Genomic DNA, 23970 nt, shown 5'->3' on the forward strand with positions numbered 1-23970 from the left:
AGTAGCTTAAAGGTGGTACTGTAAGTAAATCCTGAGAGCGAATTTCAAACAAAAACATGTCTATTTTCTACAACAAAAAAGCTGGAGAAGATGTCATGCACAAGCAATGATTGCACAAGGAATGATTCATTAAATCTGTATGTGAGGAGGCTTTTTATTTGTCAGTGCTTTTTTTATTTTATTAATGCAATATTAAAAGGTTCAGGGAGTCATGATCGCATGCAAAATCAAATGGATGCAAAGACACTATGCCTTATATATGCATATACAGTGGGTACGGAAAGTATTCAGACCCCTTTAAATTTTTCACTCTTTGTGTCATTGCTGCCATTTGCCAAAATCAAAAAAGTTCATTTTATTTCTCATTAATGTACACTCAGCACCCCATCTTGACAGAAAAAAACAGAAAAGTAGAAATTTTTGCAAATTTATTAAAAAAGAAAAACTAAAATATCACATGGTCCTAAGTATTCAGACCCTGTGTAGTGACACTCATATTTAACTCACATGCTGTCCATTTCTTCTGATCCTCCTTGAGATGGTTCTGCTCCTTCATTGGAGTCCAGCTGTGTTTAATTAAACTGATTGGACTTGATTAGGAAAGGCACACGCCTGTCTATATAAGACCTTACAGCTCACAGTGCATGTCAGAGCAAATGAGAATCGTGAGGTCGAAGGAACTGCCCAAGAGCTCATAGACAGAATTGTGGCAAGACACAGATCTGGCCAAGGTTACAAAAGAATTTCTGCAGCACTCAAGGTTCCTAAGAGCACAGTGGCCTCCATAATCCTCAATGGAAAAAGTACCAGAACTCTTCCTAGACCTGCCCGTCCAGCCAAACTGAGCAATCGTGATAGAAGAGCCTTGGTGAGAGAGGTAAAGAAGAATCCAAACATCACTGTGGCTGAGCTCCAGAGATGCAGTAGGGAGATGGGAGAAAGTTCCACAAAGTCAACTATCACTGCAGCCCTCCACCAGTTCAGGCTTTATGGCAGAGTGGCCCGACGGAAGCCTCTCCTCAGTGCAAGACACATGAAAGCCTGCATAGAGTTTGCCAAAAAACACATGAAGGACTTCCAGACTATGAGAAATAAGATTCTCTGGTCTGATGAGACCAAGATTGAACTTTTTGGCGTTAATTCTAAGCGGTATGTGTGGAGAAAACCAGGCACTGCTCATCACCTGCCCAATACAATCCCTACAGTGAAACATGATGGTGGGAGCATCATGTTGTGGGGGTGTTTTTCAGCTGCAGAGACAGGACGACTGGTTGCAATTGAAGGAAAGATGAATGCGGCCAAGTACAGAGATATCCTGGTAGAAAACCTCTTCCAGAGTGCTCAGGACCTCAGACTGGGCCGAAGGTTCACCTTTCAACAGGACAATGACCCTAAGCACACAGCTAAAATAACAAAGGAGTGGCTTCGGAACAACTCCGTGACCGTTCTTGACTGGCCCAGCCAGAGCCCTGACCTAAACCCAATTGAGCATCTCTGGAGAGACCTGAAAATGGCTGTCCACCAACGTTCACCATCCAACCTGACAGAACTGGAGAGGATCTGCAAGGAAGAATGGCAGAGGATCCCCAAATCCAGGTGTGAAAAACTTGTTGCATCATTCCCAAGAAGACTCATGGCTGTACTAGCTCAAAAGGGTGCTTCTACTCAATACTGAGCACAGGGTCTGAATACTTATGACCATGTGATATTTCAGTTTTTCTTTTTTAATAAATTTACAAAAATTTCTACATTTCTGTTTTTTTCTGTCAAGATGGGGTGCTGAGTGTACATTAATGAGAAATAAGATGAACTTTTTTGATTTTGGCAAATGGCTGCAATGACACAAAGAGTGAAAAATTTAAAGGGGTCTGAATACTTTCTGTACCCACTGTATTTGTGCTATGCTGAGAAACACAAAGAAAGGCAGATCGAAACTAAAAAACTAAATAGTTCACAGTGACACCCTTTAAATCAATCCTTCTCAAGATGCATGATAGGCCATGTTTTCTAAGATGAGACTCGAAACAGGGAAAAAGCATAGTCAGCAATGCTTCATGGGGAGGTTCATGTTTCATGTGTCACCTTAAAGTACGAGGCAGAAAAAAAAAAAAAAAAAAAAAAAACTCAAGCTGTTTGGAATCAAAACAAATCTACAATCTGTCAAAAACTGGGTGTTATTTCTCAAGCATAGTGCTAAGAATTTTGAGTGACTGTTGAAGCTCTTAAATGTATAGATTTAGAAAGACACCCCTCCTATTTCTTTGGAAAAAGGGTCAATCATTTTGAATATCTGGTTAATGGTGGTAGCTTTCATGAACTGCTTATTCTTAATTGGTACCAAGGAGATTGTTTTCAAATTTGTGGTGAGTCTTGAAGCAGTATGAAAACAATCACAGTGAAGTCATCCTCCTCACACATTTCATATGTCATCCAAGGGGCTGCTGGCCTAATAGGCCCAACCCACGTGGTAAAAACCAAGCTGAACTCTAGGGAACCCCTTGGTATGCAACAACAAAAAAGGAAAGAGATTTTTCTATTTATGTCCTCTTTCTGAAGCAAATTTGTTCAGTGTTGCACTCTTCCAGTCTATCAGTATGTGGTGAGTGGTGAGAAGCAGTTTTCTCTTTAGATCCCTAGGTGCTTTTGAGTGTGTACAAGTCATAAAAATGTAGCTCTGGTCAGTAAGAATATTCTGTCTAGATTTGACTGAGACCCCTGAGCATGTCTCCAACTACTGTAATTGCTTAGGTGTTATCTATCTCAAAGGCGAGGCTCCCATATACAGTGGGTACGGAAAGTATTCAGACCCCTTTAAATTTTTCACTCTTTGTGTCATTGCAGTCATTTGCCAAAATCAAAAAAGTTCATTTTATTTCTCATTAATGTACACTCAGCACCCCATCTTGACAGAAAAAAAACAGAAATGTAGAAATTTTTGCAAATTTATTAAAAAAGAAAAACTGAAATATCACATGGTCATAAGTATTCAGACCCTTTGCAGTGACACTCATATTTAACTCACATGCTGTCCATTTCTTCTGATCCTCCTTGAGATGGTTCTGCTCCTTCATTGGAGTCCTGCTGTGTTTAATTACACTGATTGGACTTGATTAGGAAAGGCACACACCTGTCTATATAAGACCTTACAGCTCACAGTGCATGTCAGAGCAAATGAGAATCATGAGATGGAAGGAACTACCCAAGGAGCTCAGAGACAGAATTGTGGCAAGGCACAGATCTGGCCAAGGTTACAAAAGAATTTCTGCAGCACTCAAGGTTCCTAAGAGCACAGTGGCCTCCATAATCCTCAAATGGAAAAGGTTTGGGACGACCAGAACTCTTCCTAGACCTGGCCGTCCAGCCAAACTGAGCAATTGTGGGAGAAGAGCCTTGGTGAGAGAGGTAAAGAAGAACCCAAAGATCACTGTGGCTGAGCTCCAGAGATGCAGTAGGGAGATGGGAGAAAGTTCCACAAAGTCAACTATCACTGCAGCCCTCCACCAGTCGGGGCAGACGGAAGCCTCTCCTCAGTGCAAGACACATGAAAGCCCGCACAGAGTTTGCCAAAAAACACATGAAAGACTCCCAGACCATGAGAAATAAGATTCTCTGGTCTGATGAGACCAAGATTGAACTTTTTGACGTTAATTCTAAGCGGTATGTGTGGAGAAAACCAAGCACTGCTCATCACCTGCCCAATACAATCCCTACAGTGAAACATGGTGGTGGGAGCATCATGTTGTGGGGGTGTTTTTCAGCTGCAGGGACAGGACGACTGGTTGCAATTGAAGGAAAGATGAATGTGGCCAAGTACAGAGATATCCTGGAAGAAAACCTCTTCCAGAGTGCTCAGGACCTCAGACTGGGCCGAAGATTCACCTTTCAACAGGACAATGACCCTAAGCACACAGCTAAAATAACAAAGGAGTGGCTTCGGAACAACTCTGTGACCGTTCTTGACTGGCCCAGCCAGAGCCCTGACCTAAACCCAATTGAGCATCTCTGAAGAGACCTGAAAATGGCTGTCCACCAACGTTCACCATCCAACCTGACAGAACTGGAGAGGATCTGCAAGGAAGAATGGTAGAGGATCCCCAAATCCAGGTGTGAAAAACTTGTTGCATCATTCCCAAGAAGACTCATGGCTGTACTAGCTCAAAAGGGTGCTTCTACTCAATACTGAGCACAGGGTCTGAATACTTATGACCATGTGATATTTCAGTTTTTCTTTTTTAATAAATTTGCAAAAATTTCTACATTTCTGTTTTTTTCTGTCAAGATGGGGTGCTGAGTGTACATTAATGAGAAATAAAATGAACTTTTTTGATTTTGGCAAATGGCTGCAATGACACAAAGAGTGAAAAATTTAAAGGGGTCTGAATACTTTCCGTACCCACTGTACTTAGCTGGGTAGTGATTCAAGTCAAATCCGTCATTCCTGTTTTCTGTCTTGCAGCTGCATAAAGCTTTAAACAGCTCAGGCAAAGTGACTGTAGTCAACATATCACCTTGAATGGTATCTTCCTCCTTTCTGCCTCGTGGACCTTTTTCAGAGACATTCATTGATTTCTCTTACTTTGTGATATCACATGTAAAGACTGCAACCTGCTGTACTGTTAGAGGGGAATATACATCCCAGGTATACTATTTTCACCAGAATTTCCAAATGCACATTGGATTGCACAAACAGTATCATCAAAATCAGTCTTTTTTGATAAGCTGTCACTGGAATTGTACAGCATCTTCATCTAGGATGAAGGATTAAAATTAAAGTAGAATATTTGGCACTTTCAGTTTGAAAATGCCATGTGTTCTTTATGAACTCCCTACATGTTACATTATAATTAGTTCTGGATATGTTTTTAATTGCTGTGTGACTGATTTTCCTTTTTGATTACTAACGAGACTTTGTGACAAATCTAAGTTTTATACAGTGATTGCACCGTGAGACACTGAAGAACGTCGTAATGGCAAAACTATGTTAAACTTTTGACAGATTCCAAAGACAACCATAAACATTAAGAAATATTTCCAGCACTTGCTACAGTGTTATTGGGAAATTTCCGGCACATGCAGGAGCATAAATGAAGCAGAAAAGACATTATGCAAATATAATTATGATAGGGTGCCAATTTATCACACCCTGAGATAATTCATCATGCCCAGAAACAATCTACACTCTAAGCAACAGTATTTTTCCTACAATTGAATATTGACCAAATGCAGGCTAAGGAGAGCAGCAGCAATAGTGAATTCCCTCCCCAAAAAACAGATGGTTAGTAATTTAAATTGTGTCTCACACACAGATGCCCATGTTTCACACACAACATAAAGGGAAAAGTAGTATTTAATTTCAACTGAACTTCTTCTCAAGAGTGGGTGTCTTCTGAAGTTGAAGTGTGTCAAGACAGGTAAAACATCAGTAAGGCACTCTTGCTCAAACCTTTAAGACTGTTTCATTTATGAATTAGAAGTGTGTTTGACAGTCATGTAGATTTATGATGCGATAACCTGATCTGTTGTAAAGTCATTCATGGACTAGTGGATTGTTGCTTTGTGTACAAACTGTTTGGTCCAAATTTTTCTGTTAAAGTTATAATCGCACAAACAATACCCATTATTTGCAGCTCCAACCATGAAGTCGTGGTTGCCATTAATTTATTGTTCTTAGATGTTTTATTGCTTTACTCCTTTTGCTTTTTTCTGTTTCCCTCCCTAAAGTAACTACATTAAAACTTTCAAAGACACTGTCTATGTGATCAGTTTAAATAAGTAGCATAATAACTTTAATGAACTCAGAGTCTTTGAAACACTGAGAGCACAGAAACATTGAGGGATATATTGACCATTACACGTGGGTGAGTATCCCAAACCACATTTCAAAATAGCCTCATAAAGATTGTTGGCATGCAATCGACCCACATATATTGATCTGGCGTGGCCTGGGTACTTACAAGGCCATTTCTACAGGCATGTCTTGTTTTTTTGTCAGCATGCTTTACACAAAGGACTTGTGCTGGATTAGATTACAAAAGCTTCATTTTTCAATGATTTACTATACCTGCTCTTACTGGCTACTGCTTCTTTTTCCTCATATTTTATTCTGCACTAAATTATCTAATCACTTGCTGCACTGTACATTGATGGTTTGCTTGTTTTGTCCCCCTTTAGTACTTCCTGACTAACACACTGCACTAAAGATTGCAGGAGCTATGATTGATGAAACTGACAACAGCTGTTTTCACACTGAAGTGGGCAAGGAAGTCTAGAAATGTACAATCTACTGCTTAAAATGTATTTGCCTTAGTCAATCTTTTAACATAGTGCCTGTTATACATGCTCTGTTTTGGCATTTTGGTCATGCATTGATAATTAAACACACCCATACATATGCTGTGCATGTGTATCCTTAAATCATCTTATTCATCTTACTTAATTGCCCTTATTGACAACATGCAATGCAGCTTTATGACTTTCTGTGGATAGTGCAATAGGAAGAATGGGAAGCCTTTCTAATTAACTCTCATCTATTTATCATGAGAAAGGATGACAAGCCTGATTCAGTATTAATCAAAACCTTACCCTGAGTTAGCTTGAGTGTGCCAAGCTGGCAGCTATTTTTCATCAATGATGTCACATTAGCGATCTAAAGCTTGACACTAGAATATTACTCTTCAGTCTTGAGTTCAATTAGAACTCAACAAACACTTGATAGGCTTGGTAATGACAGTGGATGATGAGACAATACTTTTTATGGATGACTCTCAATTCCTCTTGTGAGTAAACCTCTCATAATGAGGGATTTTAGGCACACACTGTAAATATGATTACCACTGTAAATCGAAAATAGTTTGACATTTTTTGGTCAAGGCTTTGCCACAGTAAGGAAAAAAAAAAACTAGGTCCCTGCAGACAACTCATGCCTGTCTCCAAAAGGCCCTGACAGAGGTCTCAGATAGAAATAAATATGAATCACTACCAAACGGCTAAATTATTTCTAGTTAGTTGTTTTGCTGTTTGTTTGTCCAACTGTTCTCTCCCTTGTGCTTTAGACATATAAATATGAGAAAAAAGATGCAGATTTACTATAAGCCAGTTCTATGAGTGAGGAGGGATGTGCTTGTTTTTCTGATTGTGAGGAGTGCCTCTACAGGGAGGAGGAAATTTAAAAGTCCACTGTGGATCTTTGTCAAACTGCATGTCTCTCTTTTTTTCTATTTTGAAGCATTATTTAGTTATACATTTACTACATCTAAGTTGTAAAATTTAAGTATCTTTGAAATGATTCTCAGCAGGTTACATGTGATGCCCAGGGCTTTATCGTTGTTTACAATATAAACTAAATACCCAGTAATTGCATTCATCTGTTTTTACAGACAACATTTCAGTGAGAAGAATAAGCGCAAAGTCTTTTCAAATATTCAAATGCTTAACTAGGGCAGAAATGTTTTTGTTTTTTTGTCCAAGCTTTTTTCATTAGCTACATAGATTTCTTTTTATTGATAACAACACTGGTCCTTTCAAAAGAACAATCACCATGATGTAACCATTTCTGTTCATTTGTTTAATCAGTTCATTTAACTCAACAGTTAAATCTGTTCAGGAAAAAAGCTAATATCATTTGAAACTAAAACCAATGACCGTTTAGATAATAAAACCAACATATAAATGCCAGCTTTATATTTACTCTCACAGAATGTGATGACATACTGAAGCAGCTTGCCTTATATTAACACATTAGCATTCCGGAAGCCATTGTAATCTACAAGTAATTGTTCGTAACGCGATTAAATATGCAACACGCTGCGGTGACCTTCTGTTTACAGCACAAGGAACTATCCTAGGTTAACACAAAGAGCTTTCAGTGGACTTTTTTCATTTAGTAGCACATTCAATCAGAGGTTAATGTGACCTTCAATTTTGCTGTGTTTGCTATTGCTTTTTATAAATAAGTGAGAAACAGCAATGTCAGCAGAAAAAAATGCACTATTGTCGGTAGTCATGGATGAACTCGGACAACAAAATGCAACTAAGGGTGTGTATTAGACAGGCTAATGACATTTATGCCACATGAGAATTAGATGGATTGCTTGTTATTATTGAGAAGACTGGTTCAATTGCCACAGGCTAGATACCTTTGGCGCTATGTTGGCAGAGCAATGGTGTGTGTTAGGTCAACCTGTTCAGCTCTATGGACTTGAAAATATGTTTGGCTTTGCTACAAGGAAATAATATTCTCTGAAACAAACCACCGTTATTTTCAGTACAGACTGCATATTGTGGAGATTTTATTATAGAGGTTATAAATCTAACAAATTGTTTGGTCTCTAAATGAAACAAATTACTAAGAGAATATATAATAAAAAAATAAATGAACTAAATCTAAACGTATCTACATTTGGTGCAGCCAAGACCCAATGAAAGAATGGCCAAGTGAAATTATGCAGGCTCTTACAGTTGACAGTAATGAACCACAAAACAGCCTCTTTTGCCTTTTATCCTCCAGACAGACAGATTGAACAAGAAGCATAAGACCATTTCATCCCAGAGGGAGGATGTCGTTGACCAACCAGAACAATGCATTTGCAGCATTAAGAGTATATCACCTTCTGTCATTAGTGCAAGTCCCTGCAGCTGCTCCACAAAAAAAAAAGCAATGTACATAAAAGCTTGCCAACAATTTGGTCTTTGCTTTGTAATATAATTACAAAACCATACAGTGTTATAATTAATAGTTATTGATTATGAAAAAAACAACTTTGAAGCAAATAAGCTTGTAAATACACATTTGCATGGCCAAACTTGTCATCTTGATCTTTCAGTGCTCAGGTAGTAATGCATCAGAGATCCATCATACCAAAGTAAAACAACCAATGACACTATAAACAGGATAGAAGACAACTTGTAAGTGAGTAAGTAAATTCACTATAGATCATTGTGTTATTTACTGTGGTTAAAGATAGCTAAAATGCAGGTACAGTAGCTAAAAAAGGTAGCTGGCAAGTTGAAGCAACAGCAATATACTCTCATCAATTGTGTGTGTTGTAAAACTGAAAACTGGCATGATAAAAGCAATGATAAATTTCTCAAAGTCCGCAAAAAAGCATCTTATTTTCAAGCTATTTTATAACTGCAGGACAAAAAGAAATAAAAAAACTCAATGATTAAATTATTCAGTGTGGCTATTTGAACTCTCCATATTCCATGTTCAATATTTTCCTACCTAAAATGACTTTGGAAGACCCTAATTTAACACTGCAGGTATTTTTAAACCTAAATTGGTCCTTAATGGTAAAAAACAACCTTTAAAGCTTCAGCAATGCAAACAGAAGGATGGAAGAGATTATTGCACATAATGATGCTAAGAAGAAACATTAACAGTGTATGGCCAAAAGAATGGGCCTAATAAGTGAAGCAACAGCTTCTTAACAGCAGAATCATTTTTAATTATCTAGGGCAATGTTACAGATTTCTGTGTGTAATGTTTGAATAAGTATGATGCAGTTGTAGTTGCACAAGTCTATATAGCTACAGTAATTTCCCGGACGACTGTATAAAGGCCCCATGACCCCTACAAAGAGTTTGAGTACATGTGCCTGTATCATAGAGCTGTATTTCTGAACCATATGATTTCAAGCATGTTATGTGAGATTTGCTCTGCTAACACAATCGGCTGCACATGTAGGTTAAGAGTGGATGGTGCAGCTTGCTGCTGCACACTGTAAACTGAGAGGAAGCAGTATATGTGTGATAATAGCAGTCTGGTTATGACAGCTGGTCCCTAATCACTTGTCAAAGAACATGATTTTCAGTATGCTGCTAAGGTTTTTCTGCACCTGATAGACACTGTCCATGCTGCCCACTGCACTCCCAAAGCCATGGGAACCCTGCTGAATAATGAAATTCACAGGCCTCTATTTGTTTGGTTGTCTGTGTAACAAAAGCCAATGCCATGCACAACCCTGTGAGGCATAGCAATAATCCCTAGGGATAATACTACTGAGTTTAGTTGAATGGGGTTATCTGTCAGCAAGGACAGACAGATAAAGGATGACTGGTATTTGGAGACTTTTGGGATGCGCCAAGCTGCATAGGACAGGTGGGACAGGAGTTAATTGCCCCTGTATTCAAATGGCACAGCTTTATGCAGAGTACAGATGGGGAGGCAGAGGTATTAAATGTAATGGATTGTATGCTATCTCTTGGAAAATGCCACATTTTTAAGGCAGGAGATAGAAGATTGTGTAAAAAACTGTATTTTAAAAAAGAATTCATCACAATCTGATCATTTTCAAACACACACACACACACACATATATATATGTAGATATATATAAACATATAAAAACTGTTCAAAGATTATTAATTCACAGTTAAAGGTACCTAAAGTTGGGTGAGTATTCCTTTGGAAGTATGGAAGCCTAGTATTTATGTTAAATTAGTGTTTTGACCTATAATTGGGACCCGCAGTGGGTATCAGGCTGTGCCATCATAAACCTGCTGGGCCCCATGACAGGCGACACCATTCTCTAGCACTGACCCAAAGTATTACTAAACTGAGCTAACATACTTCTGCTTTTTACTTCAGGTCCAGCTTCAGTACTATTAGTAGCTTCCAGTTAAATCCCATAATTAACACACCTTGTGCACCTTTGAAGAATCCTACTCTCACGCAACCAAGGAGCAAACACTTGGCATGACATGTCTTATGTCTCCATTGCATTTGTTCAGGTTAAGATACAGTGGCTGGCCCAACTGTCTTGTTAGGAAACTTCATCTAATGCTGCATTCGATGCATGCTGGAGATCAGACATGTCTTGCCCCTATGACTAACAGTGCTGAATACAAACTATTATGACTAACTGCATCTTTCATTATGTCTCATTATGTTTGGCAGGCAGCATATGAATCTTTGTAACATCAGCAGAGTTTATATACATCAACAAAATTTAGACAACAAAAGTAAAAAAGCTGCCACACATATGTTACATCAATTTAGTAGAATATTATACACAATAATAGTAATAAATCTTCATTTTGTGAGTCTTCATCTAGGACCATTTGAGCTTCTGAGGATGCTGCCAGATTGAGTCATATCAAAGCATGTGCTTCTCTACAAAGGTGGTGTATTGGCCTGAGTTTTCCCAGAAGAAACTCCAATCAGAGCTTTTTCATCATACGTTTCAAGTTGGAGGTTGAAAAACTGAGAGTTCCAAACTGCCTGGAGCACAGCATAATACCACTAATCTAACCAATAGCTACTACTTAGCAACTCCTATTAATGAACTATGTCCCTATTTCACCAACTAAAGTTAAACGGTGTCAAAATGAATGCCCAACAATGTGCTTCAGCATCCCAGAACCATCACCTTTTTAACCTGCACACAATTAGCAAGCTAATCACATGTAAAGCTAACCAGTGTACTTCCTGTGTCACCTAAACCACTTAATATACAGCTATTTAGTAAGCGGGCTGCAATTTCAGCATTGTTTTTCAATGCCTGCTTTAGGCTGCTCTGATACAGATGGAACTAAAGTCTTTCCTCTTTACCCTCTGCCATTTCTACTGTGACCTCCTATGTTACTACCTGCTGCACAAAAGAGGGAAAAAAAGCCAACTTAGATTATTAGTAGCTATCTCCTATTAGCATATCTTGGAATTAAGACATGCTAATACAGTAAGACCTGTCACCTGTCTATTACCTCCTCTGGTTACCCCAAACATTTTCTCTTTCCACTTAGAAATGAAATTCTTTTCCTTCACCGTGTTGCACCACATTCTGTTTCCATTTAAACAGACTACTTCAATTCAAACAAAATGTTTCAACATTTGAGGATTGAGGGATTTTAAATGCAAGAGCATTGTTTGCTTTAAATGAATTGTGAATTAGAAGGTCAGCATACGCCCATGGGATCAGTTACTATACACACATTAAGGCCAATTGGGAATAAGGTTTGTCACTGAATGCACTGCAGTGATTACACACGAACTGTTCATGTAGTGAATTTGTTTGAGTTTTTGAATGTCCAATTCCAGGGACTTCACACTGACAGTGTGAGAGAAATGAGGGTGATGCTCTAGGATGATTCTAGTGTATTTAAGTGTTAAGCTTTTAGCATGCTTCAAATGAGAGTTTAATTTTCAGAATCATTAAAACTGTATGTAACTACGGGTCTGTTTAATAACAAACCCATCATTACCACTTCATCAGTTTTTATCATGCATCCTCTACTGGTTAACATTGATTAAATCAAACATCGACTATACTCAGTTACCCCTGCTGTGGAGCTGCAAATAAATAACCCTAACTTCTATTATTATCTGAAAACATGGATCAGTAGTGTTCTGGAGACAAAATGGAATAAGGTTAACTTTAAACAAAAATCCTGTTTTCAGCCTACTTTCAATAAGTAAGATATACAGTCAATTGCAAACAGCTTGACTAAATAATCATGTAGAGCGATAAATACTATTGAAGCAAGAGGGCTTTTCCACAAACTTCATGCATAATTCAGTGCAGCATGAATAACCAGGGCACCCTCCAACTCAGTCAGCACCCTTAAATTATTGAAGTCCAACTTTGCAGAGGCGTACTCTGGGTTCAACAGGATATGATATCAAGAAATACTTCTACAGTTTTTTTTTTTTTTTTTACTAATGGCATTACCACTTCAAATATAGTCAATGGCTATGCCAACTGTGAAGTACCCGTGGTAAAAAGCGTGATTTTAGAAATAAGATAGTTGATGTCAGGAATCTTACCATTACTAGTGTCAAGTTATGACAAGTCTTACAAAACTGCTTATTTTTGACAAAATGTTAGCACTACAGGCTGTGCTGTCAAGAACATGGGTAGGCTGACTAGCCACAGCCAGAGTGAACTGTCCAGGCTGGGCCATCTGGGGAGCTGGCACCGAGAGGCTTCACGGATGTACAAATAATGCTGGCAAAAACAGGACAACTACCACTGAGTGCAACAGATTTTCTGTGACAACTCACATTGTTTTCTTTATGCTGATCACAGTTTCATGATAGTGACATAACCAACATCATGCTATCAATCTTATATTGTGTAATTAATCCCCACTATATGCTGTATACATCATACAGCATACTTAACTAGTTTTCAAGGGAAATGTATTTAGAAGACAAACTTACCTCGTTTTTCAAAATTATGCTTTAGTTCATCTTCCTTGCACATGATGTCTGCGTGTCCTCCAATACCAATGTTAACACCATGGTCCTCCTGGACTCTCCCATCAGTCAACTTGTTGTGGAGCTGATTGGGTGTGGAGTTAAGTGAGTGTCCACCTGGGTCTTCCTCATCACAATCATAATCATCAAGAATAGGGGTCTCACGGATGGGCATACCAATGACAGAGCTGCCATGTTGGTGAGTGGTTCGAGAGCCTCGGTAGCTGTCACGGCCCTGTGGTCCAAGCAGAACAGAGGGAATGTAATGGATCTCATGTGTGGCTTCCGTACTGGCACTCTTCTGAGGAATGCGGCGGCGCTTGCACCATCGGTGACGGGTGTACAGAACAAGGGTGAAGAGCAGAATTAGGAGGAGAAGGGCAATGAGGCCGCCCTGGATAAAACCAAGAGAAAGGGTAGAGAGAATATGAAGCAAGAGTACAAGGATGACAACTCTGATATTCACAGATAATTAAAATGTTGCTATTGAACATATTACACAACAATGCAAACCACATAACAGGAAAAAGAACAATAACAATTGCAAACCTTGCTTCAGTGCCAGTTACATTAGGCTGAATGTCAATTAGAACCATTTGCCAGCTATTAAAGAGGTCTGGCTATCAACACTTCACTGTATGAGTCCTCAAAGCAACACAAGGCAGCTAACGAGGTTATAAGAAGGCCAAATCATTTGAACATAAAAAAAAGCACAAAAAATGATTACAACCTCATGAACTCAGGGCACCATCCTAGAAGAATGACAATCATAAGCATTTGCAAGAAATATAAAGTTTCTAGGGGCTTCATGAATACTAATTTGTCTATGCATAATGTAATACATTTTTTTGCAGTATTATGAACATGGATTTAGTTGCCTCAAAGTAAAGGCTCATTTTAAACACCTTATTTCTCCTGTGCATAAGGCAAATACTGGTGAGAATCAAGTTTTTGAAAGTTTTTGTGGCCTTATTTAGCAAAAACAAAAATGAAACCTAGGGCACCCCAGAAGCAATGATGACATTAGCAAGTAATTAGAAGGTAGGAAGGATATGGACACACACAATCATTCACACATGCACACACAATGAAAGTGCTGTATAGCAGATTACAGATTTTTTAGTGCTCAAAATCAGCATTTTAACAGATTGGGTACTTTCTGCACTGTAGTCAGCATCTGCATACTGTATTTAGACACAGAGAGGGAGAAGTACAAGAGATATATCACAGTATACCAGTAACAACATATGGTATAATGCAGTCCTATACTAAAACCTCAAAAATGACCATAGTTGCAACAATAATTTGAGATTTAATAGTAAGGTTAAAGAAATTATTTGCATTTGAATATATTTACTTGTGAATTGTAGTGTATATTATTATCATTATTTTTGATGCATGTAAAAAAAAAAAAAAAAAAATCAGATATTCATTTTAGCAGTGCTAGATCTGGGCTCCTGTATTCAGTGTTACACATACCAATGCATCAGGGTTGTTAGCGTGTTTTGCTCCATCTTTCTTCCTCAAGCACTTACTATGGTCCTGTACATTTACCATGGAGTATTGCATTTCTCCATGGCTCATTCAATATCTCACCATCACCGAAACATCAAACACCCCACCATAAATGCTGTAGCTGGATGATAAAATAAATCTATATGCACAGACAGAATGGCGGAAAAAAGGGAGAGCATGACTTATTCTTTGATTTTTCACAATGGCATCCAATAGGTGAGACAGTATTCGATACAGAAAGACATGACAACACAGGGTCATATATTCATGATGTCAAACAGAAAATGCAGCATCTGCACTTTTTCAAGCAAACATTCATGAAATTACACACATGCATGCACAAACTTCAGTCAAAAGAGCACAGACAGTGAACATATATACACACCCCAAACTAAATCACAACAGAATAATAAATAAAAACCACGAGGGGTCATTCATCACAATATTTAAAATTCCATCTTCATGAGGAAAAACAAACCCCTTTCAAATTATAACTCATGCACTGCTGGGTGTCCATAAATCAAACTATGCTGAGAGGAGAGGCGGCACGGAGAGTACCACGGACGAACTTGTTCATTAATCTCCAGTAGGATGGCAGCTTTGCAGAAATGCAGTCCTGCAGACTCCCCTCAGCCTGCCTTTCTACATTAATTCCCCCTGAAGAATAGCAAAATCATATGACGGCTTATGTTTCATTTTAGCAACAGAGTGATAATGGAGTGACATTGTATGGCTCTGCGCTGCCACTGAAAAATGCTGATGTAAAATTGCAAAGGAAAAGGATAAGCTGCTGAAATCACAGGTTAACATATATTATTCTTCCTTTCAGCAGCCTAAAACACAAGAAATCTTTTCTGTTGCTCAGTGATGTCTTCATTTGTCTTAACACTGCTTTAACACATCAGTTGATTGTCACTGGTACATTACACAGGTAACATTTAAATTTCATTCCCGCAGATATTGTACACATGAAAAGTTAGTGCAGACAGTAAAAACTTTGCAAAGTGCAATCACTCCAACTATAAAGCGACATACTGCATAGCAAATGTCAGCTTATTTAACTCTACCTCTGCCACATCAGTGCCCTCAAGAGTTTCTTTCATGCACTTTTTCTGTCTTCCTAATTTATTTCTTTCAAAATTACTTTCCTGTATCGTCATACAATATTTTCCTCTGCACTTCCCATCGCTTTTTGTTCTCTTTCTCTCTCCCTCTTGGTTACTGTGCATCACTCGGTCTCCATTCCCCTTCACGTTTGATCACATCTTTCTTCCACTCTTCAGTATAACAGCCATATAAATTCACAGTGGCAGATGTAGCCATGAGGGAAAATTGGTTTTCTGTTCATCTTCAGACCCTACAAATCCCTGCTGCTTTAGTCCTAAGTGACTTCATGGGGAGGAGAGTGGCTGGAAGCCCCATAATTCCACTCTTTTCTGTAGTATAGGTTTACTTCAGTCTGTGATTATTTTCCTTACTTTGCATTCCTTTTTTATCAGTAATGCCCCAATTTCCCTGCTGAATCACTCTGCATATTATTCTTTCCTTTTGCCTTTTGTTGTTCTCTCTGCGCCCTTCTCCCATTAGCTCACACTTACATTTCCTGTCTATTTCCTGGTGTCCCTGCTTTTTATCTTTCATTTCCTACCCTCCATTTTCCTCCTTTTCCCTTCCACTGTTGATCATGTTGCCTCTTTCCTTTCATGTTTCTCTTCCAGGCAACCTTTTCACCTGTTCTCATTTCTCATCCTTATTCTTTTACAGACTGAATGTAGGATTTTGATCAACACTAAATTATTGAACACAGTTCTACACTTTCTTCTACAGACATATTAATAAATTCCTTAGATTCAACTATTAACCTGGCAATGACAGAAGGAGAAAGAAAACAGCTGATTTGTATTTTTCACAGCAATAACAACCAGGAACAGTCAAAATAATCTGGATTGAATGTCAGACCACAGAATCTATCTGAAAATGGTGGGGAAAGTTAGGAACAAAAAGAGAAATTTAAAGTTTAAACAATACTGCCACTGGGGCATGTTTACTAGTTTACAGTACTACAGGATTCTAGTGTTTCTGTAATTCAGAAACCTCTGAATAAAAATAAAACCTCCTGAAACAGTTTTGGGCTGGGTAAGAAAAAAAAAAAAAAGAATACCATGCATTAGTGGATATAAACATAATACATTAAAGTAATTCTATTTTCTCCCACACTGAAAACCCATTACGCTAAAAAAAAAAAAATCTACCACTATGTGAAAGCAATGAGCTGGATGTGTTTATATGGCTGCTTAGACAAAAGTGCAGTGTAATTAACATGCCTTAAAGAATTTACCATTTGTTTTTCCTGTTTTAGAAACACAATTTACTTGTTCAAATAAAAGTTAGTTAAAGTTATAGTGAAATGGGAGTAGCATGATATTGAGCCATGGAGAAAAAGGAAGCTGTAGGATTCTTCACTTTAACCCACACATCCCTCATCCACATATTCAGGTGAAGATGAAGAAATGATTAAATATGTTGTTAAAGATTAAATAACAGCCAAATACCACCTAATATGACACTGTTTTACTAACAAGACAATACTCAATTGCAGTTGGAAGTTTGAATTATTTTATATAATTGTAATTTAAAGAAAAGATCTAAACTTAAATAACAAAACGTTTTTAGGTTAAGTTACTATACATTAGCTTACAAACACACAAGAATAAGGAGAAGTAACCTAAACATCCCTACATGCACAGTTGAGAAAATGCTTCAGTAAGTGGTTCCCATTTTCAGGGTCATTATGAACACATACATAGCTACACTTGTTTAACAATGACAGTTTACATGGGCATCAAAGATGCCCGTTATAGTCAATGTCAGTACTTTAAGTAGTAGGGAGTCAAGAGGTTAAGAAACCCAAAGCAGAACCTCATTAGACCTGATCATTAAGCTTGATTGAGGTGAATGTGAATTAAAGATATTCAATCACTGATTAATTGTAGACAGCCTCCAGTGTGTGTTAATGAAAGAAGCAGAGTAGCAACATGTTGGTGTGGGGTTTTGTTAACCTTTAAAACAGAGATATAAAGTGACAAAGATAACTTTTTTCTTTCATTTCAGCTCTTACTCAGTTGTGTACATTCTCAAACTTTGATTATTTGAATAAGCTATTTCCAATGTACTTTCTAGCTCAGCCTTCAACATATTTTTCCTAAACCATGAATACAACATGACATTCTTTGGGTTGTCTTGCAAAATATGTTTGCAACATCTTGCAAAGATCTAACAACATCATGAGTGTGTTTTGCTGTGATTGTCTTTCCGCATATTTATTTCCGCTCTTGCATCTAATGTCAGCAACATCCATGTGACTCTGATAGCGTTTCTTCTGTGGAGGACAGAAATAGCACTGTCATCATGAATCTCTCAGATGTGTCACCTCACTTTGGCCCATTTATTGGAAAAAAAAAAAAAAAGTCTTCATTTGCAGATATCTACAAAGATGCTTGGTGACATTTCATATGCAAAACTAAAGTAAGCAGCATGAAGACCATAAAAGAAACAATTGTAATTATCAGTGTGTATAAAAAAATACTGTAGTAATGAAAATTTATGATTCTGGTTTAGTTGCCACTAAAAGGAAATGGCAAATATTCCATCATTTCCCTACATAAAGAAAGAAGTATTTTTTGTTTCAAAGCATAATGAAAATGCATATATTCATAATGTATATTGTGCTGAGGAATAGTATCCATGTTTAGTGTACACAATAAAACTCATCCATTAGCTATACCCACTTATCCTTTGAAGGTCATTGAGATGGGCTGTAACCAATTCCCGCTGACATCAGGTGAGAGGCGGGGTACACCCTGGACAGCTTGCCAGTCTTTCACAAGGCTGACACATAAAGAGAGACAGCCATTCACGCTGACATTCACACCTTAAGGCAATTTAGAGTTGCTAGTTAGCCTAACCTTGCATGTCTTTGGACTGTGGGAGGAAACCATGCAGGCATGTGGAGCCCATGCAAACTCCACTCCATAGAAAGGCCTAAGATGGCCAGCATATTTGAATCAAAACTTCTCTAAAGTAGCTGAAATCACAATGAAATGAGTTATATATAATAAACTGTATTAACACATAATATCTAATTGTTGCATAAGCAACAGCTTTCTTTATCATGTTACAACAGGATGTCCTTGACGCTGCCATGTTTCTAATTCTCTTTCTTCTTCTTACATGTCTCAGTAAAAAAGTAGGTGTTATGTGCTTGAGTGCGAATTGGTTATAAAGAAGCAAATGTACAAATTTTATACACTTTATTGATGAAAGTGCTATTCAATCCAACCCCCAAACCACACCAAACTAAGAGCTAGGAAGTTTGAGGATCACTTTTATTGATCTACTCCTCACTCTTGGCTCAATAGCTCCAGTACAGCCTCAGGATGTGGAAAAATTGGACTTTTATATGTACTTTGGCACAACTATGAGTCCCTTATGATTCTAATAAGCTTTTTACACAGTGAAACAACATGTCTCAGAGCCAACATATCTAACACATGCTCTGTGATTTAGCCACCATCTGTGCACAGTGGAGGCAGTGGCTCAATAAACCCCAGTAATCATCCACCTCCTACTCCAAAGAAAGACTGGACTGCAGCTATCTTTAGTGTATTCTTTAAAGCAAAGGCCATTGTGAAATAGGCACATGCTGAATTCTAACAAGTAAAAATGAAAGAACAGATAATGTGCATGTGTTACCAAAAACAACAACAACAACAAAAAATATTACATACCTAGCACAATCACACACAGGCACAGGTATGCACACATACACAGGGGTTGCCTGTGTATGACTTTACTTTCCTGTTGTCACTGTGTGCCAGGTAAAGATCATCAAGGTAGAACAACATTCTTTCAACATTCTCTCCTCTCTGCAAGTTTTTTTTTCCTGTCACCATATTTTATTTGTTAACCCCCCCTCTTCTTTCCTACCTCCCCACATATCGGTGGTGTTTCTGTTACTCCTATCCCACTCTCTCTCAGCAGGAAGTTAAAGTGGCATGTGCCCTAGCATCTGCTCTCTGTTCTCTCTATCCAACTGGACACAGTGTGAATGACAGGACTTAGCTCTCTGGTTAATGTTTCCACACTGTCCATTACCTGGGCTCATGGAGAAATAAATACTACTAGTTTGGTCTCAGATACCTGATATAGGCTACCATTAGTTCTAGATGAGTGTTTTTTAGTTTGTTTCTTTTTTAAAGTAGAACTGATCACTGTATAGTTCATTTCTGACTATTTCACTCATTCATTCAATAATTGATTCGTTTACTCAGTGAGTCAGTGCTGGTTTGGATACAAAATATCTATGAACACGCATCATTGCTTCCTCCCACAGCAATACTGCACATTACCTGTGTTGGTTGATTTGCGTACACAATGTGCTTGTGTTAATACAGGCTCGTTCAGTTGTTAAATGTAATATTAAACAGACATGTTTTAAAACACATCTGCAAAATGTTATACCTCAATTGTTAAGGTAAAGTGTTTGGATGGAAGTGAAATAACTTATTCTGAAGAAACTAAAAATTCTTTAAAAGCCCATAGCGCATGCTATGTAAATCACTAGAGAAATTACACTGACCAAAAGCCCATACCTAATCATAAAATCTGATTACACTGTGATTGAAAACTGAATGAAAATCTCCCATAGCTTAACTGGAAAGTACCAGGTCGACCTTTCCATTTTGTCCCTTTCACCATGGGAATAATAGACATTTCCATCATCCTCTCCCCATCCCCTTTTCTATCACCTTGAGTCCTATCCTTTCATTACTCCACCCTCTCTCCTCCCCTTTTACATGCCATGATGCTCTATCACACACAGGGAAAAGATCTGAGGGCAGATAATGCTGTCTTGAGTCTTGGCCTTCTGAATTATAACACAAAATTAGGGCTGATTTGCTAGTGTGGTCCTCCCGCCTAGCCAATACCTTCCTGCCAGGGTTTTTCTGGCTTTAGCCCATGCTTTACACCCACCTCTTTCCTCTCTCAGCCAGCCTAACAATAAGTCTGCTTCAGGATCTCCAAGCTTGCAGCCTACACTGAAGGATGAAGTCTGCATTCATACCATAGATTACAGAGATAAATGACATCTCAGTTATCCAGAGGGAGTTCTTTATACATATGCAACACTTGCAGAACAAAGTCATTCTTTAAAAGGTACTGCCTTAAAAATTTGTCTTTACAGAAAGTATATTATGTTCCAAATATAGTAATGTCATGCATCAAATAGTTCTTCCATAGCTTTGAATAACTTCTTGAAACATCACTATTATCTGAACAGTTTATACATGCAACAACACAAAGTTCATCAGCCAAAGGGCAGACCTCAACAAAACAATTACCTCAAGTTTTAAAAATAAATCCTTATGTGAAAATTAAATATTCCATTTGAAAATAGGATGACAAAGCACTTCCATCTGCGCCAAGATGTACATTTCAATAATGCTGCTGAACAGCATGTACAGTAAACACACAGTAATAACTTAATCTGCTGACTTATAATACTACTGATTTGTGTTAAACAACTGCTATTTGTAAAAGCCAGAGAAAAACTGAATATTTTACTGAAGCCAACTTTTATTGTAAATGTCAACACTACATGCACTTTTGATTTCTACATATGCGAATACCTTTTAGCATGTGACTTAATGTCTTAAAAGTATAACACATTAAAAACACCCCGCACATTATGTCTTTTCCTTGGTTCCTAGTTTTAAATTGATGCCAACTGTAAGGTACACCCTACAGCCCATTTCTTTTTAGTCAGGAACGTTCCTGACCAAAAATAATTTGCACTGATTATTTGAAACACTCCAACAACATAGAGTTCCTCTAGGGTATACTTTGAAATTTACTATAATATACTCAGCAAACTAACAGTAATAGTGAATTCTGTAAATGTGACTGCAATTAAATTGCTCAATTGCACTGTAATAGAGGAAACAACACTTCTGCATTATGTCTCATTCAGCTATGGGTACCATGGCGAAGAACAACACTGTTTACTAACATGTACATGGGCATTCATTGTAACATTTTCTATTATACCACCCAATAGTGTGGAATCGTTCACAAATTTGCTTTGGCCTTTCCCATGAATAAAAGCAGTTATCTTTTCAAAATGTTTTGATATAAGTGACAGCCTTGAACTGGGCGGATTTTTTTTTTCCCTATTACAAACACAACACAGAGTAGACTATACAAAACCCTTCTAGGAGTTTTATTTGAAGTAATTGAATGAGATTCATGAACAGCAGAAAGAGCTAAATAGGAGAAATTAGCAACTGAATAGGAGAAAATGGGGAAGGGGAAAAATAGGTGAATCACTGGTTTACTATCCATGAGGAAGAACATTTTGTATTTCAGAATCATGCACATGCTGAAAAGGGGTCTGCATTTGGATAATACCTACCATTTGTTTTTTCCCCACCATTGTAATAGGGCTTGGGTATATTTCTCTACATAATGACATCCCATGATGCTCACTGTTTGCATGGTAACTAAATATAATTGCCTGATGACCATGCACCACTGCTTGCTCATTACTGTGGCAAATTAGTAGTGCTGGAGAAGAAGAGACTGCAATGCCCCCACATCCTAACACCACCCCACCCACCTACACTACATTATGACTCTTTCATTTGCTTTTGTAAGCGATAAATGATATATTCATATTGAGGCAGTGTAAGCCAAATGTAAGCACACATGTCCTCCTTACTGACATTTCAGGGAAAGAAATGTGATTAGAAAGGTAATTCCAATATTTTCAGTGGTGTCACATGGGACTAATACAGGAATGCTACAGATGTTGATAACAAGGCAATAAGAGAGCCTGGACAATGAGGCCCTTGGGGTGACTTTGACTGAGAAAAACGAAGGGCTGAGGATTTAAAGAATATAGAATAGATTTTTGCTTTTGTAAAGATACAGGCATCAGAGTGTGGACAATGACATATTTGTAAAGAGCAGCATGAGGGAAAGAGCACCATGTGAATGCAACAGCGCTGTGTGTGATAATAGGTGTTTTTATGTGCTAGTGCATGCTTGCGCCCAAGGAGATCCATCAGAGGAAACTGGGGGCTCAGCCCTTGTTATATTCCCTGTCATTTACCTTGAAGTGCATTTGTATCTGCAGCCATCAGCCAAGTGTTACCACAACAGCTTGTGCGAGCAAACCTGTCAGCACATGCCAGCAGCTGAAAGGGAATGTAGTCTTTGTCCATTCATGCCAGACGCAATCAAAAACTCACTGATGGTCTGTGTCCTGATCTCCACGACACAAGCCCCCATCCTTGGTCTCTCCTCCTCCTCATATCATAGGAATCTCTCTTTACTTGATGAGACCAGAACACCATATATTTTTACACTGTATACAGAATAGGGTGGTTACAATCACCCTTGCTTTAACTGTGGGGTTAATACATAAGACTATGATGAATGTGTCACTTTTTCAGTCAAGCCTGGGAAGAGGGTAGACGAATTACAAACAGTCCTGCAGTGTAAATACGTGATGGATTGAAACTGCATTGAAAATGTTAATTGATGCAGGTCTGAATAACACTTTCAAGTCCAATTCAAACAGCACAGATGTTCCCAATTGCTGCTTGAGTCATTAATGGCTGCTAGCATAACACATCTGCTATCATTAGCACTAAGGGGAGGGAAAACAAGTAGTTCCAATATACATTAATGGGAAATTTCCCCAAGAGTTTAATCACTGTGCTTCAAGGGGTGATTAAAAGAACAGCAAGAATTGAGATGAATCAATAGTGAAATATAAGAACAGATGAGGAAATTAGAAAAATTGTGCTTGTCTGATAGCTGAAGGTATTTTGGGGGAGCTTGCTGGAGTAATCTTTGGAGTTCACAGAGGCTACTTCAATAAAGTATGCAGCAAATATGGTCCAATTCTAAACATAAACATAAGATAGTAAATATTTGCTGATATTTTATCCTGCTTTTTCCTCATGTCTCTGATGTTGCACTGAACGCATGTCTCCAGCTGGGGTAATTGTCAATCAAACTTGATCCTCGTCTTAGTGGTAAGCATGGATAAGTCATGTCCTCAGTGTAGACACGAGAGAATAGCAGTCAATGCGTGGGGTAGTGAAATGCATTTAAGATGCCTGCTTTCTGCCTATCGTTAGGCGGGAGGTTGTAATGAGCCAGGTTGACGTTGTGCCAAATGAATGGTAGGGCAA

At 38.2% G+C, this 23970-nt stretch overlaps 1 protein-coding gene across 1 annotated transcript in view; it reads right to left on the reverse strand.

Annotated features, from left to right (window-relative positions):
• Positions 1–23970, reverse strand: part of astn2 (astrotactin 2) — a 226584-nt gene that overhangs the window by 149871 nt on the left and 52743 nt on the right. Inside the window, exon 3 of the mRNA XM_026297778.1 lies at positions 13160–13589. Coding sequence (XP_026153563.1) covers positions 13160–13589 — 430 coding nt within the window. The remainder of the gene's footprint in view (positions 1–13159; positions 13590–23970) is intronic.

Source organism: Mastacembelus armatus, chromosome 12 (assembly GCF_900324485.2).
Source record: "Mastacembelus armatus chromosome 12, fMasArm1.2, whole genome shotgun sequence".
Taxonomy (NCBI): domain Eukaryota; kingdom Metazoa; phylum Chordata; class Actinopteri; order Synbranchiformes; family Mastacembelidae; genus Mastacembelus; species Mastacembelus armatus.